The sequence below is a fragment of the Corylus avellana genome, chromosome 1 (genome assembly GCF_965113065.1).
Source record: "Corylus avellana chromosome 1, dhCorAvel1.hap1.2, whole genome shotgun sequence".
Lineage (NCBI taxonomy): Eukaryota > Viridiplantae > Streptophyta > Magnoliopsida > Fagales > Betulaceae > Corylus > Corylus avellana.
This window is the reverse complement of record NC_142490.1, coordinates 43,914,197-43,930,566: the sequence shown is the minus strand read 5'-3', so window position 1 is coordinate 43,930,566 and position 16,370 is coordinate 43,914,197. Positions and strand designations below refer to the sequence as shown.

At 37.5% G+C, this 16,370-nt stretch overlaps 1 protein-coding gene, 1 non-coding gene and 1 pseudogene across 4 annotated transcripts; all 3 read left to right on the top strand.

Annotated features, from left to right (window-relative positions):
* Positions 1–5,826: 5,826 nt before the first annotated feature.
* Positions 5,827–6,382, top strand: LOC132169951 (uncharacterized; annotated as a pseudogene).
* A 1,363-nt stretch (positions 6,383–7,745) lies between these two features.
* On the top strand, positions 7,746–7,849 carry LOC132173148 (U6 spliceosomal RNA). Its single transcript, XR_009439244.1, has one exon. It is a non-coding gene; the product is annotated as a U6 spliceosomal RNA (small nuclear RNA).
* Positions 7,850–9,103: 1,254 nt separating this feature from the next.
* LOC132173082 (uncharacterized) lies at positions 9,104–13,980 on the top strand. 3 transcript variants are annotated; one of them, XM_059584657.2, is made up of 2 exons: positions 9,104–9,209; positions 11,399–13,980. In XM_059584657.2, exon 2 carries the CDS (start codon positions 11,400–11,402, stop codon positions 13,818–13,820), a length of 2,421 nt encoding a protein of 806 aa, XP_059440640.1. In that variant the 5' UTR covers positions 9,104–9,209; position 11,399; the 3' UTR covers positions 13,821–13,980. The 3 variants fall into 3 exon arrangements, with proteins under 3 accessions (XP_059440640.1, XP_088368304.1, XP_088368384.1); XM_088512178.1 differs by having other exon boundaries at positions 11,389–13,980; XM_088512258.1 differs by having other exon boundaries at positions 9,104–9,264; positions 11,389–13,980.
* The last annotated feature ends 2,390 nt before the right edge of the window (positions 13,981–16,370 follow it).

The window sequence follows — 16,370 nt, the reverse complement described above, 5'->3', positions numbered from 1 at the left end:
CTAAAAGGCTTAAAAATAGCTAAAAAACACTTTTGGCAAAAACTTAAAAATGAAATTTTTTTCTCAAAAGCTCTTTTTGACTTAAAAGCTCTATTTCTCAAACGCATTCTGAACTGGCTCTTAAAATTATTTGTTTTTTTTTTTTTTTCAAATCACAAAAATGCGCATCCTGTACCATTATATTTCTAGTGCGCGCCAAACACTTTTTCCCTCTCTTCCTTGATACTTCTTCAGACCTTTTTGTTTTTTTTTTTTTTGGTTCTTATCTTGGTTTCTCCTTTGTTACCTTATAAAAAAGAAAACAAGCCTAAATTGAATAAAGAATAATTGTTCTGGCGTACGAGAGATATTCATTGAATGCTCGCAGGTCGCAACCGCACGAGGTAGCCAAAATATGTCATTAGAGCATTTGTTGATTTTTTTTTTTTTTTTTTTTTGAGACGTTGATGCGGCTTGACTTGGTGGGAAGCAAATAAATCAATTCAAGAAGAAGGATAAATAATTCTTAAATCTTGTGTCTATCAAGGATTTGAAAATTCTTCTTAAAACTAAATAATATATCTAAGGTTTCAAGAAAAAATATGAAGAAAACTCCTCTGAGTAATTCTTATTTAGATAAAACTAATCAAATAACATAAACTGTCTTTTCTAGGGGCTATAATCATGTATTTATAGCGCCAAAATTCCTAATACTAATAAAGTACGGAAATAAGGATCCCAAATCCCTAATCATAGTAAAACAAATAAACAAAGTCAGTTTAAAGCAAATAAAAGCGGAAAAATAACATAGATTATTTCGAGTGTGCTCAATTGCAAGTATAGGGCGATCGATCTCACTTCCAGGGATTTGTATGCTCGAAGTGCGCTTGATCGCACTTCCAAGGACTTGTGCGCTCGATCGCTGATGTAGGCGTGGATTATTCGCAGTACCAGGGACGACCATCTCCATATCAGGTGCAGGGCGCTCGATTGCAATCCATGTGCGATCGATCGTAGTTCCAGGAACTACTCATGTTGCCACGCGAGTCTGGGATCGTGTTACCATCTTTCGGGGCGTCTTCTCACGATCATCCATTCGGGTCTTCCTCATATACTCTCAAGCATTGTAATCTACATCACATATCCACACAAGGGAAGGGGGAAAAAGATTCAAACTAGTGACCTCTGCTTCATTAGATATAATTTACAATCGATTGAGACATTCTTTAGGGACACATTTAGGGACACATTTGTTGAATTTTTACCTTTTGGCTTTTGTCAAAAGCAAATTATCTCCGTACCTTCATTGAATTTCCACAATTTTACGTGGACGATCCTACACATGAGCCAGAAGAGATATTCAAGAAGCACTCAAATAGTCCCTTCCTTGTTGATTGAGGTTCTCCCTCTAGATTTATGACCAAAAGGAGTTTTTTTTGTTTTTGTTTTTTTTTTTTGTTTTTTAGGTTGGTAGAAATTGCAAATTGCAAGGAAAAATTGGATGAAACATTCGTAATATTATTTTGAAAATAAATAAGAACTCCTACATATGCTTTACATATTCCCAAAAAGCCTATGAGATTCATCATCATTCTTAAACACGAGAATAGTCATATTCTTAAAAATTCTGATCCTTGGGCATTACATTTTTTTAAATGTGAATATCATAAAAAATGTTAGATTCCGTGATTCAAATGCCACGTCAATTTTTATCTCCCCCAATAAATGTTGCTATCATTAAATTTAATAGACATAAATAATACTAGTTGAAAAATATAGTTTTCATAGTTAAAATAACCACTGCTACCGAAATTGCTCAAGGTTGTTCAATTGAATCAGGTACTGCTTATATTGTCACACAACTAGAGAAAAATCAAAAGCAAGAGACCAGGGTGATCAGCACACACAAAGGCAACATTTATCTGATTTCAGAAGGAAATGACAACATAAAGCTAAACACTTTGAAGAAGATAAATCAAAAGCAAGAGAAGCAGGAACTACAATATAGAATATTGTTACGGTCCGCTTCCATTTGAAGCTGCTCCCTCTGGGAGTTGTTGAAGGCTTCCATTTGGGGCACCTTCTTGATCTGGGAGTTGTTGAAGGCTTCCATTTTGTTGAAGGTTTCCATTTGGGGCACCTTCTTGATCTGGGAGTTGTTGAAGGCTTCCATTTTGTTGAAGGCTTCCATTTGAGGCACCTTCTTGATCTGGGTGTTGTTGATGGCTTCCATTTGGGGCACCGTCCTCTGGGAGTTGTTGAAGGCTTCCATTTGGAGCTGATCCCTCTGGGTGCAGTGGATGGCTTCCATTTTGAGCTGCTCCCTCTGCCTGTTGTTGATGGTTTCCATTTGGAGCACCTTCCTGATCTGGGAGTTGTTGAAGGCTTCCATTCGGAGCTGCTCCCACTGGGAGTTGTTGATTGCTTCCATTTTGAGCTGCTCCCACTGCCTGTTGTTGATGGTTTCCATTTGGCGCACCTTCCTGATCTGGAAATTGTCGAAGGCTTCCATTCGGAGCTGCTCCCAGTACTGGGAGTTGTTGATTGCTTCCATTTTGAGCTGCTGCCTCTGCCTGTTGTTTTTTGACGATCTGACCCATCATTTTTGCAGTCAATGGAAGGCCCGCACATCTTTTAAAGATTTCTTTCTTTTGAATTCCCGCATCGGATGTGCTGAGCTTCTTAATGTCCTGTTCAGCTGCCTCCATGAATATAAGCCAGCAGCTCTCTGGTTCTGAAAGGGGTAGAAGCCGATGTAGGTTTCCCTCCCCCCCAACCATCTTCTTTGCTATTTCCTCATTCCTACTAGTCACAATAACTGCTCCCCCACACCCTTTTGGCAATCCATACGCAAGAGCATCCCATTTTCCATCCCAAGTAGACGAACAACTCAGCTCTTCGTACCATTTGTCTATCTCCCCGCCCCTGACATCATCAAACACAATCAGATATCTCTTCCCCTGCAATTGAAGGTGAAGAGCATATAGTAGTTCCTTGAGATTATTATGTCCATAATAATTGTCGATGATTTCATCTTCTACTCCAAGGCACACCAACATTCTCTTGAGGATCGCTACTTTTTCGTCCTCATCATCCCCAGTCTGTGCTGACATGCATACCCAGATCCTTGGAAAGAAGTAGTCCTTCACCTCCTTTTTACTGAACAATGATTGGCAGAGTGTGGTTTTTCCTATACCAGCTATACCGGTGATGCCTATTGCCTTGAAACGACCCTCACTTCCTGGCCTGAGAAGTACCTTTTCCAGCGAGATTACATCGTCATCAAACCCATGAACGTTGGACGCATTAACTGACCGAGAGCCCCGGCGACGAACTTGATTCTCCCTGACCGAGCTGCTGACGTCGCTATTCGGCTGAGCCCGTGCGTTACCATTTGAAAATCGAATAGAATCCTTGATCTTGTTTAACTTCCCCCTCAAGGGATCACGGGCTAGTTTGTTGCTCTTCGACGTTACCTGGCACTCGGTCCAAACATCGTCCAAGTCGTAAAGGATTTCCCTCATTTGAATCTCCGGCGATGAGGACTGAGGATTCTTTTTAAGCCGATTACTTATTTCCCCAAACAGGCTTTCCAGGCGAATTTTGGAACCTCTGTTCTTTTTCTCCTCAAACTCATTGCAAAATTTTTGTATCAGAAAATCATCAATCTCGCTCGCCATGTCTACCACGCTCGAAAGGAATTCAGAATCCAACGACGACTCTGATCAGAAGATGACTTGGGTAGACTTTTGCGTGGACTTCGTTCAGAGGAGCAAACGGTAATTGTAGGAGACAGCTGCCATAAGTGGTCCAGCATCCAGCTGCTCTCTGCCACGTCACGTCACGTGGTAGAGAGCAGCTGGAGGGTCCCACGAGTCCTAGTACGAACACTTCGCACGTGCTATTTTTGGGGTCACCTCGATTGCAAGTAGTATAATAAAGGCTCTGTATGGAAAAGGACCTAAAAAAAAAAAAAGACTTCATTGGCTATGTTTGGCAACAGGTCGGGCTGGCACTCTACCGTTCCAGCTACAGTGCTAGCAGCAAAAATTGACATTTTGTTTAATTTTTTTTTTCTTTTTTTTTTTAAGCAAAATATTAAAAAAAAAAAAAATGAGGAGAAAGGGGTCCAGCCACCCCCTTGGCCGCCGGACCACCCCATTTTGGCCAAGGGGTGGCTGGAACACCACCCCTTTCTCCTCAGTTTTTCTTTTTTTTTTTCTTTTTTTTAATATTTTGCTTTATTAAAAAAAAAAAATTAAGCAAAAAGTCAATTTTTGCTGTTGGCACTGTAGCTGGAACAGTGCAGTTCCAGCTACAATGCCGGCCCGGCCTGTTGCCAAACAAACATAGCCATTATTTCTTTTAAAATCAACTCCAATATTTTTACTTTTTACATCACATCAATTAGTCTTTATTACTATTCAAATAAAAAAAATCACTACAAACAATATTTTTTTTTTTTTCCACTTTTTCATACAAAACATTGATTTTTTTTTTTTTTAATTTGAATGGTAATAAAGAGTAATTGATATGATGTAAAAAGTAAGAATGTTAGGGTTGATTTTAAAAGGAATAGTAGTCTTCTTTTTTTTTTCACTTTTTCTTACAAAACATTCTTACTTTTTTTCTCACATCAATCAAATCTGCTACAATTTCAATTCACTTCATTTTTCAAGTCTTTTGGCGAACATAGCCAAAGATCTTTCAATTTGAATTAATGAAGAAGAAAAAAGTTGTGGTTAACAACTTTTTCTATTCATTTCATAAAAAATATAGCATATTAGTCTAACAAAACAATATTTTATATATATATAATGAGAAATTTTTTCTTACAAATTTGATCTATGCTTTGTTTAACTCTTTAAATGTTATTGTCCTAACTAGTTTTCAGATATGCAACATGTTTCAGTGAATCACATCTATGGCTATTGCCCGGACCATCATAACTTTCTCAACTAAACAATAATTTTCTTGCTTTTTCATCTCGGCTATAAAAGCATTTCCAAACGTAATTTATTTCGCTGTCTTTATCATTAGTGATATTTCTTTTATATGTGTGGTAATTCCTTCATCATCTGTTAATGATTTGCTCACATAAACAAACTAAAAAGAGAATGAAAGACAACCCAAAGATCTAGGATCGTTATTTTTAAGGTTTTGAATAAAGCGACTAAAGGGGATCAAAACCCCAAAAAAAAAAAAAAAAAAAAAAATCACCCCATAGATTACTACTAAAAACAAATCTATAAAGAAGACCAACCAAAACTGCTGTAGAGCTTGAACATTACTAGACTTACCGCTGAATTATTCAGAAAAAAACGAAAGAGTTGAGAGAGAATGAAAGATTTTAAAACACTAATAATTTCTTCGTCAACTGAGACTTTCTATTGAACAAATGCGGAATTAGAATATAGAGGATTTAGTTTATAATTTGAGGAAATTACATTTTACTCTCTTAAAGTTTGAAATTATTTTCAATTCGACTTTTAATGTTTCAATTTTTGCAATTCATCTCTCAAACTTTCAACTTTTTGCGATTCGACTAATTTATTAGTCAAAGGTGTTTTGATTGACTGAATAGTGATCACGTGACTCTATTGGCAAAATGCCTCCCTAAAACAGTAAAACCCTATCTCTCTCTTTCTCTCCTCAATCTCGTCTACTCCTTCTCCACTAGCTAACGCGTGAGCGAAGCAGAGAAACAGATACCGACCAACAATTCCATCGATTTGTGAGATAAACATTCGATTTTCTTGGAAATTTGCGTGTAATTCTTTTTGGGTTGTGTTCGTTCTTTACTCAAATTTGGTCTTTGTAGTTAGTAGTTCTCTCCAAAGAGCAAAGATGGCTATGATTTAGAAACGAGAGCTCGAAGAAGATGAGGCCAGAAGAAGTCTTGATCTCAGAATCAAGGGTGGGCAAGAAGCGGAACTGAGTAGTCGCCAAAGCAAAGAGGGACCTGACATAGCCTCCGAATCCATATTGTCCCTGCCGATGGAGGTGGCGGCGAATTTTGCACCAAAAGAAGAGCCGGACACGGAGGAAATGTCACATGCGATGGTGGCGGTGCACGTGCTGGCGGGGATTCCGATGTGGATGGACAGAAAGGCGGTTGCACTGCCGAAGAGAAAAGAAGGACCATCACACGAAAATGGAGGGTCGCGGGCGGAGGATCCGAATGCCCGCCACCTGTGTGGCCTGGATCTTCCAGCTAACTTGGGAATTGGGCCACAAATTAGACGGGGAGACCATCTAGTGGCTCCTCGAGCACGCCAAGCCAGCCATCATCGCCGCCACCAGTACCAAAACCGTCCCCGCCATCACCATGTCTGTCAATGGGACCCTCAAAATCCCCACCACATCCGCTCCCAATAGCGACCCACGCGTTAAGAAGAAATAGAGTTGGAGTGGAAGAGATTAAGGAGAGAGATAGAGAGAGGGTTTTAAGGTGGCATTTTGGGGAACAAGATGCCAACAGTGATCACATGTAAGTCACGTGATTACTGTTCCGTCAATCAAAATGGTTTTAATTGACGGATTGGTCGAATTGCAAAAATTTAAAAGTTTGAAGGGGTGCATTGCAAAAATTGAAATATTAGAAGTCGAATTGAAAATCACCTCAAACTTTGGGGTAATGTGTAATTTTCCCTTATAATTTAGATTACATTTACAAATATAATGGTATATATACTGTATCATGTGTATTGTTAAATAGAATAAAAATAAAATTTTGTTTATAAAATAGATCTCGAAGTTAAGCAATAACCAACCAAGTGAAACATAGCAGTCTACTGTATACTCTCAACATTTCTGATAAATCAATCACTACATTTCAATATGTCTAAGAGCATTCATAGCAGTCTCACCAAATTTTACTCACCAAAATAACTAAAAATACACTTTTGGTTATTTTAACAATTCACCTTTTTCGATCACTCACAGCAGCCTCACTATTTTAACAACCTACTTTTACTATTTCATTTAAATATTATTTTTTAAAAGATTTATTTATTCTTAGAAAAAAAAAAAGAGAGAAACGAAAAGCAAAAAAAAAATAGAGAAATTAGTTGTTTAATCAATAGGTAACCAAAAAATGGTTTTGGTAAGATTGCAGGGAGTGCTCTAACCTTTCAAAATTCTCCTTTGGACTGTATTTATTAATATGTTTTGGGACTGTCTTTTGTCTTTTGTTTTTTTATTTATACAAATATTCTTTTTGATAAAAGAGTTTTTTTTTTTTTTTTTGTTATGAGATAAAAGAGAAAAATAAAAGATATAAAACAAAAATACTTAGCAATACAAAGATAAGTTTCTTAAATTTCCAAATCTTAGATGACAAAACATGAGATTCAAAACTCACTTCCTTATTTAAGATTTGTGCAAAACTTGTATACATAGTGAATTTGTAATAAATTATCATTATTATTAAAAAAAATTATTTATTTGTGATATGACTTTTAAATCAAATTATTACAAATTCACTAATAATTTTAAAATCACATTATTTTTAAAAGAAAAATAAATAAATAAAAGGGTTAAATACTGGAGTTTAAACTCTATATTTTTTTCCCTTATGGTTTCATTTTATCACAGAAGGTATTTATGGTTTTCATAAAGATAGATATGGTACCTTTGTTAAAATTTCGTCCAAAATTTAATGAAACGCCACGTCAACACCAATAAAAAATTAACTTGTGTCATATAATTAATTTTTTGAAAAAAAATTATATATATAAAAAAAAAAAAAAATTTGGGGGTGGCCGTAGTGTAACGACCTAGGAAAATAAAATTGGAACGATACAGAGAAGATTAGCATGACCCAAGTGCAAGGATGACACACATAAATCGAGAAATGGTCCAAATTTTTTCTTATAACGACGCAGGAAAAAGTGTTAGCCACATTTGCGTTATTACCTTAAAATGACTAGTCAATTGGGAGCTTCCCTATAATTCATTATAAAGCTTAGTTTCACATAGTAACTAGGCAATGTGTGACTTAACACCCATGACTATCTTTATTAACCATCCACTCTATGTGGGTTTCTTTTCATCTTCCCAATATTTGACCAAGGTGTTACAAATTCTCCCTCTTAAATTCTTGACGTCCATGCTCTAGTACCACATGACCTAACGTTACTAGGTGGCTCTGATACTACTTGTGGCTCTAATACCACTTGTAACGATTCAAGAAAAAGCTGTGCTATTATTTCAAAAGGACTAGTCAATTTAGAGCTTCCCTAGTAACTAGGCAATGTGGGACTTAGCACCCATAATTATCTTTATAAACTACTCACTCTATGTGGGCTTTTTCTCATCTTCCCAATATCAGACCGGGGTGTTATAAACTCTCCCTCTTATATTCCTTACGAGAAGCCACGTCATTCAACGCTCTAATACCACATGACCTAGCGTTACTAGGTGGCTCTTATACCACTTGTAACGACACAAGGAAAAACGTTAGTCACATCTGTGTTATTACCCCAAAAGGATTAGTCAATTCGAAGTTTTCTTAAAATTTATTATAAAGTCCAATTTCACTTAATAGCTAAACAATGTGGGACTTAGCCACCCTCAAGGAGCCAAATCGGTGGCCAAAACCAATCCAATGGGTTTGGGGGTGGTTTCGGCCACCCCCACGGCTGGATGGTGGTGGCTCGCCAAAGGAGGTGGCCGGACCACTAGATTAATAGAACTCACATGTAAATCCTACATATCCAATGCTAATTTTCTTAACATTTTTTTTTTAATGGGGGATGAAAAAAATAACATTTCTCTTTTAGCTATCTAATTTCATTATTTCACTTAAATATTAATTTTCAAGAATTTCTTGATTCATTATCCAACAATCATTTTTGCTAAAATTATCTTTTCTTAACTCTCATATTTTTAAAATTTTGTCTCTTTTCAACGGTAAGGTCATATTTTTTTTAATTTTTTCTTCTCCTAAGTGTCATATTTTTAAAAATTCTTGTTTTCCTAACTGTCATACTTTTCACAATTTGTCATTTTCTAACTCATTTTTTTTAAAAAAGGTCGTTTCAATTAACTTAAAAAAAAAAAAAAAAAAAAAAAAAAAAAAAAATCTTGGGAAAGCAAGTCTACTCCAGTCCAGCTTCTGGTCTTCATTCAAGATACTTTCGCCATTGGCCCATTGCTGAATCCCGGAAGCTCTCAAACCCCAACACATCCAGTTCAACACGGAGAATCTCAAGCTACTGCTCCAAAAGGTAAACTCTCATCCTCACACAGTCTCCGTTCTCGGACTTAAACCTTGATGCTCAGGTTGGTATTCAGTGTTTTGCATATTTTATAACTTTAGAATTTCGTTCAATCTATATGCTAGTTAGGTTTGTGGATCTGAAATATTACTTCTTTTTGCTGCAAATAATATTGTTGAGTTATGTTTGGCTCTTTGGGATTCATGTTCTTTATCTAAAAAAGCTGGAGATTTCATGCTCATATTTCTCAGTACTGTTCTGGGTCTGGAAGGTGTCATCATCAAACCCATGAAACTTAGATGCGCCATCTCTGACAGAGAGCTCGACCAAGAGCTTCTTTCTCCTCTAATGAGCTCGCTTTCCCATTAGGCTCTGTGTTAGTCGTCCCATCTAAAGCTGCAATAAACTGCCTTCAATTCTTTGAGCTCCACTTTATCATGTTTAACTTTTTCCTTATGTTATTAAGGATTAGATTGTAGCTCTTTGGCAGCATCTGTCACTCGGTCAAAACATTGTTGAATTAGTAAAGCTTTTCCTGATTGGAATCTCCGCAGGGAAGATGAACTGGGAATTTCTTCTCCCTTTCAATTTCTCTCTTCAGAGCAAAAACATTAATGAACGATTGAAAACACAAAAGGGTCGAAATTACTCACTTTTACGTCGCATTTGAACATTTTTTCAAACAAAAATTTTAAAAAACATCTAAAAAGCCAATTTTTTTGAAATTGGCTGTACAGGAAATTTTTAGATCCTCTGTTCTCTTTCCCCTCAAGGCCACTGCGAAATTGATACACTAGATAATGGTCAATCTCCCTAGTTTCTCTCCAAGTCCAAGGTTGTATGGAAGTTCAAAACTATACAGAAGAGGCTAACAAAGAACTTAGAATATGCCTAGGTAAAACTTTGCTCAATAATTGGACTGTGGGACAGTGGGAGGAGCGCCAATGGTGAATACTTGGCTACTTTGGGGGCAGCTAATTTTTATAATGTTATTTATTGGTATAAACTTTTCTACATCATCACATGGCTACATTGGGTCCTACACTTCCACTTGCTGATTTTTAAATGAAATGTCACTAATGCATGTAGCATAGAGATTTCCAATTTGCATTAAGAAAATTGGGGTCTAATTGTTTTTAATTCCTCAATTGCAAGTAGCATAGACTATAGAGATTTCTAATTTGCATTAAACAAATTAGAAACCCCACCTCTTGCACCATAATTATTAAGACCCAATTTCCAATATATATATATATATATAAACCCCAGCTTAGATTTTAATTGATGGCATATCTTGGCTGAATTGAAATCCCTGGCTCTTCTGCTCAAACAAAAGTCCTATCTCAAAAATTCTTATCCAAGAACAGGGAACAAATGTATTAACAAGACCCCAAATTATAGAAATTTTCATTCATATTTTAGAGTCCGTTTGGCCATGGGATTTTGTAAGCCAAAAATGCATTTGTAAATAACATTGCACAAAGTTTCTTTTTTTGGGATCTAATTTTGAAATAGTAATGTTATTTATTGTAAATTGTTATACAACTAAAATGTAGTAGTAAGATTCTCAAGAGGTAGCTCAATTGGCGGGGGACCACACCTCATGAAAATGAGGTCACTAGTTCGAATTCCTCCTCTCCCTCTTGTGTGAACATGTCAAAAAAAAAAAAAAAAAAAATTGTAGTAGTAAGAGTCGGTCCTTTTCTTTTTTCTTTACAAATGCTAATTCAATGACTAATTGTCACTTCCGTATCATCAAATTGTATGATAGTCGTATAGTAGTCTATAAAATAACATTATTTTTTAAAAAAAATAGTTTGAAAAAATATATATAAAATAATTACATTTTCAAATTACAAATAAAAATGTGTGTTTTTAAGAACATAAATTTTAACAGATAAATCACAATGTTATATAATGCTTAATTGCATTTTAAAAAATTACATTTTTAAATTAAACATTAGATTGCAAAACCAAGAGTACTCAGGACATTCACCAGTTCGCACGATGATGGATTATGATTTCCTATAATTTCAAAAAAAAATCTTAGATTCTCATTATGCAAGTTAGGGCTAATGCCATTTTGCAGAAAAGAAAAGGGCTTTGAACCTCGGCTTTGATTTCTGTTGATGGCCGATTTTGGCTCCGAAATCTTGTGTCGCACAGACTGATATTTCTTTTGTGAAAGTTTTCAACAGGATGCCTCCGTCCGATCAGTCTTCTGGCGCAGGTTCCGGCAACTTCGACGTGGCGAAGATAAACGATATCGTTCTACCCGACGTTATCAAGAAGCTCCAACAAGTCAAGGACATCCTCTCCCAAAACGGACCTGAGAACAACGTCAGCAACAGTGGCAACAACGGCAGCAGCCATTCTAGCCAGGACGAACATCAGAAGATGGGTAACGAAGCGGAGAAGTTAAGGAAAGATCTGATTTACATACGAGAATCCTTCAAAAATCTCAAAGGCTTCGAGGACAGAGCCAGTGACCTCTTCAATGCTCTTAAAGAACGCAGCTCCTTCAACGATTTGCTAACTAGTGGTCTCAATGCTTCTTCGCGAGACAAGCAGCTCCGAGCCAAGCTTGGTGCGATCAACAAGATTGTGATGGAGTTGAAGCTCCGGATCCCGTTACCCTATAAGTTGTCCTCCAAAGAATCCGACGCCCACCGGTTCCCACGGGATGGCACCGAGTTTGATGACTTCGAGGTGGTTGATGAATTGCCTCTCTTACATGTTGACAATGAATTTGGGCGTAGCTTGGCCTTCCGAGATTTTCGGTTAGTATATGATAAATTGCTTGACTCCACAACAAAGCTGTGCTTGCTGTGTTTTGCTTTAATTCCTGAAAATGAGATTGTGAAGAAGAGGTTTATGACATATTGGTGGGTTGGAGAAGGCTTTGTTAGCCCAAAGCTTGAAAAAGTTGCTGATGGAACCTTCAAAGAGCGGCTGTCGGTTGAGGAAGTTGCTGATGGAATCTTCAAAGACCTGGCGAAGAACTACTGCATTGAGCCCGTGAATGAGAAGCACAGGTTTGTCTTGGACAGTTACAAGATGAATCCTTTTATCCGTTCGGCGGTGATTGTGCTTGCCAAAGAAGCTGGGTTGTTTGATTTCGATGGCAAAACATGGAATCCCAGTGCCAATTTTATGACGTCTTACCGGGCGTGTTTAGTCAATGGATTTTCTCAGGAGTTGGCGAAAATTGGCCCCGGATCGGATGCAAAAGAAACCGACCAGTACCCTGGATTGGATCTAGAGAAACTGCAAACAATATTCAATGTCAATGAGCCTTATCCTGATTTTTTCAAATTGGAGTGGTTCTCAAAGTTGAAGAATGTAAAGGTTCTATATCTGGGAAGGTGGCAGACCTCAGCTAAGCATCATATTGAAGTAGAGAGCGTTGAATTCTTAAAAGGGTTGAAAAATATGAAACTTTTAAGGTTTTTCAGCCTTCAAGGAATTTCCAGAATTACCAAGCTTCCTGATTCCGTCTGTAAGCTCTTAAATTTGAGGATCTTAGATCTTAGAGCGTGTCACACTCTCGAGGAGCTTCCAGATGGAATAGGTTACCTCGAGAATCTGACGCACTTGGATATATCCGAGTGTTACTTGCTAGAGTACATTCCCAAAAAGATTAAGTTTCTCTCAAAACTCCGAGTCCTTAAAGGGTTTGTAATTGGTGACCGTCGAAATGAAAAAGCGTGTACTCTTACTGATTTGTCAGGATTGAAGGAGCTGAGGAAATTGAGCATCTACACAAACACGAAGGATTTCCCCAATGAAGATGACGCAAACAATCTTCGAACGTTTGAAAATCTTGAAAAACTTACAATTGAGTGGGGAGCTTTTCCCAGCAATACAGGCAGCGAGAAAAAACAAGACAAGGGTGTGGCACAATCAATTGCAGAAGCCACCAAGAGTCCAAAGAAGAGTGAAGATAAAAAAAAGCAAGGCGAGAGTGTGGGACAACCAATTTCAGCAACTACCACGAGTCCTAAGAACGGTGGAAATAACCAAAAGCAAGACAAGGGTGCGGCACAACCATTGACTGCAACCACAACTCCAAAGAACCGTGGGGGTAACAAAAATCAAGACCAGGGTGTAGCGGAACCAATGGCAGGAAGCACCATGAATCCAGAGAACAGTGGAGATAACAAAAAGAAGGACAAGAGAGCAGCAGGATTGGGTAAGACTTTGTTAAGAACACTCGCCTTTAAAAAACCAGGGCAGGGTCCCACAGATCCGAAAGGTTTTAAGAAACTAAAGAAACTGGATCTCAAGTGTTACCCTTCGATGGAATCACCGAGTTGGTTGCTGCCTGCAAAACTTCCGATGCTAGAGAAACTCTACATCAGAGGAGGGAACCTCAAAAATCTAAGTCCAGGTCAGGAGAATGACGAGTACTGGAAAGTTAACATACTACGTCTGAGGTTCTTGAGCAACTTAAAGATGGATTGGAAAGAACTCCTGTCATCATTTCCACACTTGATTTACTTGGAGAAATTCAAATGCCCTAAACTCACTTTCTTTCCATGTAATGAGAATGGAATCGGGCTGAAGCCAAGAACTGAAGCTGGAAAGGAAGCTGCTAAGAGGTATAACATTTTGCATTAACTCGATAAGTCCTACCAGGATGACTCAGACTATCAGAAGTATGTTATGTTTCTGGCCCAATTTTTAGATTTAATTCTGTTTCATGTGTCTACTTTTTGGATTTGACGAAGTTGCAATAGCTTCTTGTATATCTCCATCCCTCCTTATTTGGATTTAATTCTGTTTCATGTGTGTACTTTTTCGGATTTTACTAAGTTGCAATAGTAAAACGTAGTGGTTGGATAACTTTAACAGAAAAACTATATGCCTCAATGCATGATCGCTGCTAAGAAATAGAATATAAAATTAATAGATCAAGTTTAGAAATGATGTTAGTGTCAGGAATGATTGTCACTGACTTCAAGTGGGAGTGACAAGAAAGGCAACCCGGAATGGGAAGCCTTCATGGATTCTGTTCTTGTATCTTATTCCCTATTCGTTTGGATTTGTTTTTGTCAACTTGAATAATACTGGCTGTGTTTTTCAAGTTCGTTATTTTACATTATGATGTTTTTTCAACTTGATTTAATTTGTATTGGTGTGATTTGAAGGAATATTGGGGTTAGGCCTTTAGGGATTTTGTTTTTCCTGGTTGGTTTTCTTCGAATTGATTGTGCTACTATGGAATTGAGGTCTTAAAACAGGTTTTGTATCTTCAATTGATTTTGGTTATGAGTGATTTGAGATTAATTGAAGAATTCAAATGGTTATATGGTTATGCCCATCTGGGGTATCAGTGATCTGATTGCTGGCTCCAAAAATTGGTGGCTCAAACATGAATATGAGGTCTATAATTTAAAGTTTAAAACTACAATGAGATTATATTAAAAGTAGATTGTAGTTGAATTGAGAATATTATGTTAATGAAGATGGAACTTCAAGTGAAATTTGGGGCTTTTTAAAACCTGGAAGTTAATTAATGAAATTGAGACTACATAATTGAAATTGAGGTTGATGTGACCCTATTTGAGAAGTTTGAAGAAATGATTAAGTTTGCTTTTAAAACCGATATATGTTTCTTTGGGGTAGCTATATATTTTAGCTTTTGATAGGCTTTGAATGGAAATTTAGGTGCTGCATTCTTTTGGTTTTAGGGGCTATCGATTAGGGCTTGGCAAAAACCTGCCCAATCCGCAAGCCCGCCCTTTCCCGAACCACCCCAACCCAACCGGGTTTTATGTATATTTTTGCGGGTTCGGGTAAAATTTCTCCAACCCGTGCAAGGCGGGGTGGGTAGCGGGTTTAGACATTTTTTTTCCTGCGGGTACCCGCCCCGCCCCGATTCTACCCTCCCATTAGTAACCTAACCCTAAAAACCCAAAATATCTCCCACCCATTCCCTATTTTCTCTCATCTCACGCCTCTAGATCCAGCAAGAGAATTTTCTCCTTCTTTCCCTCCGATTTTCTTCTTCTTCTTCTTCTCCTTCTTTCCCCCTCCATGCAACTTCCATCACCTAGCTCCCACCTATGCTCCTTCCGCCGACATCCAGAGAGCTCGAAGATGGAAATACAAGGAGATTGAGAAGGAGTTGGGAGAGAGTTGGGCTGAGAGTGAAATGGAGGGAGAATCATTGAGAAAGAGAGATAAAGAAGAGAAAGAGAGAAAGGAATTTACAGTGAGAGAGAGAGAGAGAGATGGAATTATGGACCATGGTTCTTTCCCTTCGATTATTAGGTTCTCATGTATCATGAGGTAAATTGTGATTTGTGATTGATTAGTTAAATTTTTTCTCCTTTCCATCTGATTTTCTTCTCTTCTTCTCCTTTTTTCCCTCGATCTATTTGCTTGCTGAGAAAATCCTTGGGAGCGTGGAAGAGAAAATTTTGATGCTTTGGATTCTTACCCGATCCACCCGCAAAACCCGCGCCTATTCAACCCGCCCCGCAATACCCAAACCCGCGCGAGTATTGTAATTTTTTGCGGGTGACGGGTTGGAATTTCCCAAACCCTCAGGGTGCGGGGCAGGTGGAAAAAAAGCCAATACCCACCCCACCCCGACCCGTGCTCACCCCTACTGTCGATCATAAAGAGTTAAAAGAATTAAGCCCATAATTCGAGGAAAATGATTCTCTCCATTTTAAATCCCCTCCATTAAATGCGCTATCCTTCAAAATGCACTAAATAAAGAAAATTGAGGGGATTTGAAATGGAGAGGATCATTTTCCATAATTTCTAATTGTTTAGCCTTATATGTGTTAGTTGTATCCTTTTTTCTTCTGTATGCTTTATTTCCATTTCAAAAAGAAAAAAATTTACTTATGGCATCTGTTGGGGTAGATTTGTTCATTTCGTAGGTAGACTCTCTAATTGAGTTCGTTTGAGGAACTCAATGGGGAGGTCTAGTGAGTTATGTACTTAACTAGTGGAATGCTGAAAAAAATAAATAAATAAAAACTTAATGTATTTCCTCTACCTAATTATCTATTCTCTTTAACAGACTCTGGTTAATTATGTTTAATGATGTCTTTTCAGAGTTGAATGTTGATACCTCGACTTGAGGTCTATTGCTAGCAATAGCCTAACTTGTGGATGGATAATTTGGAAGATACTCTATTTATTGTCATTGTT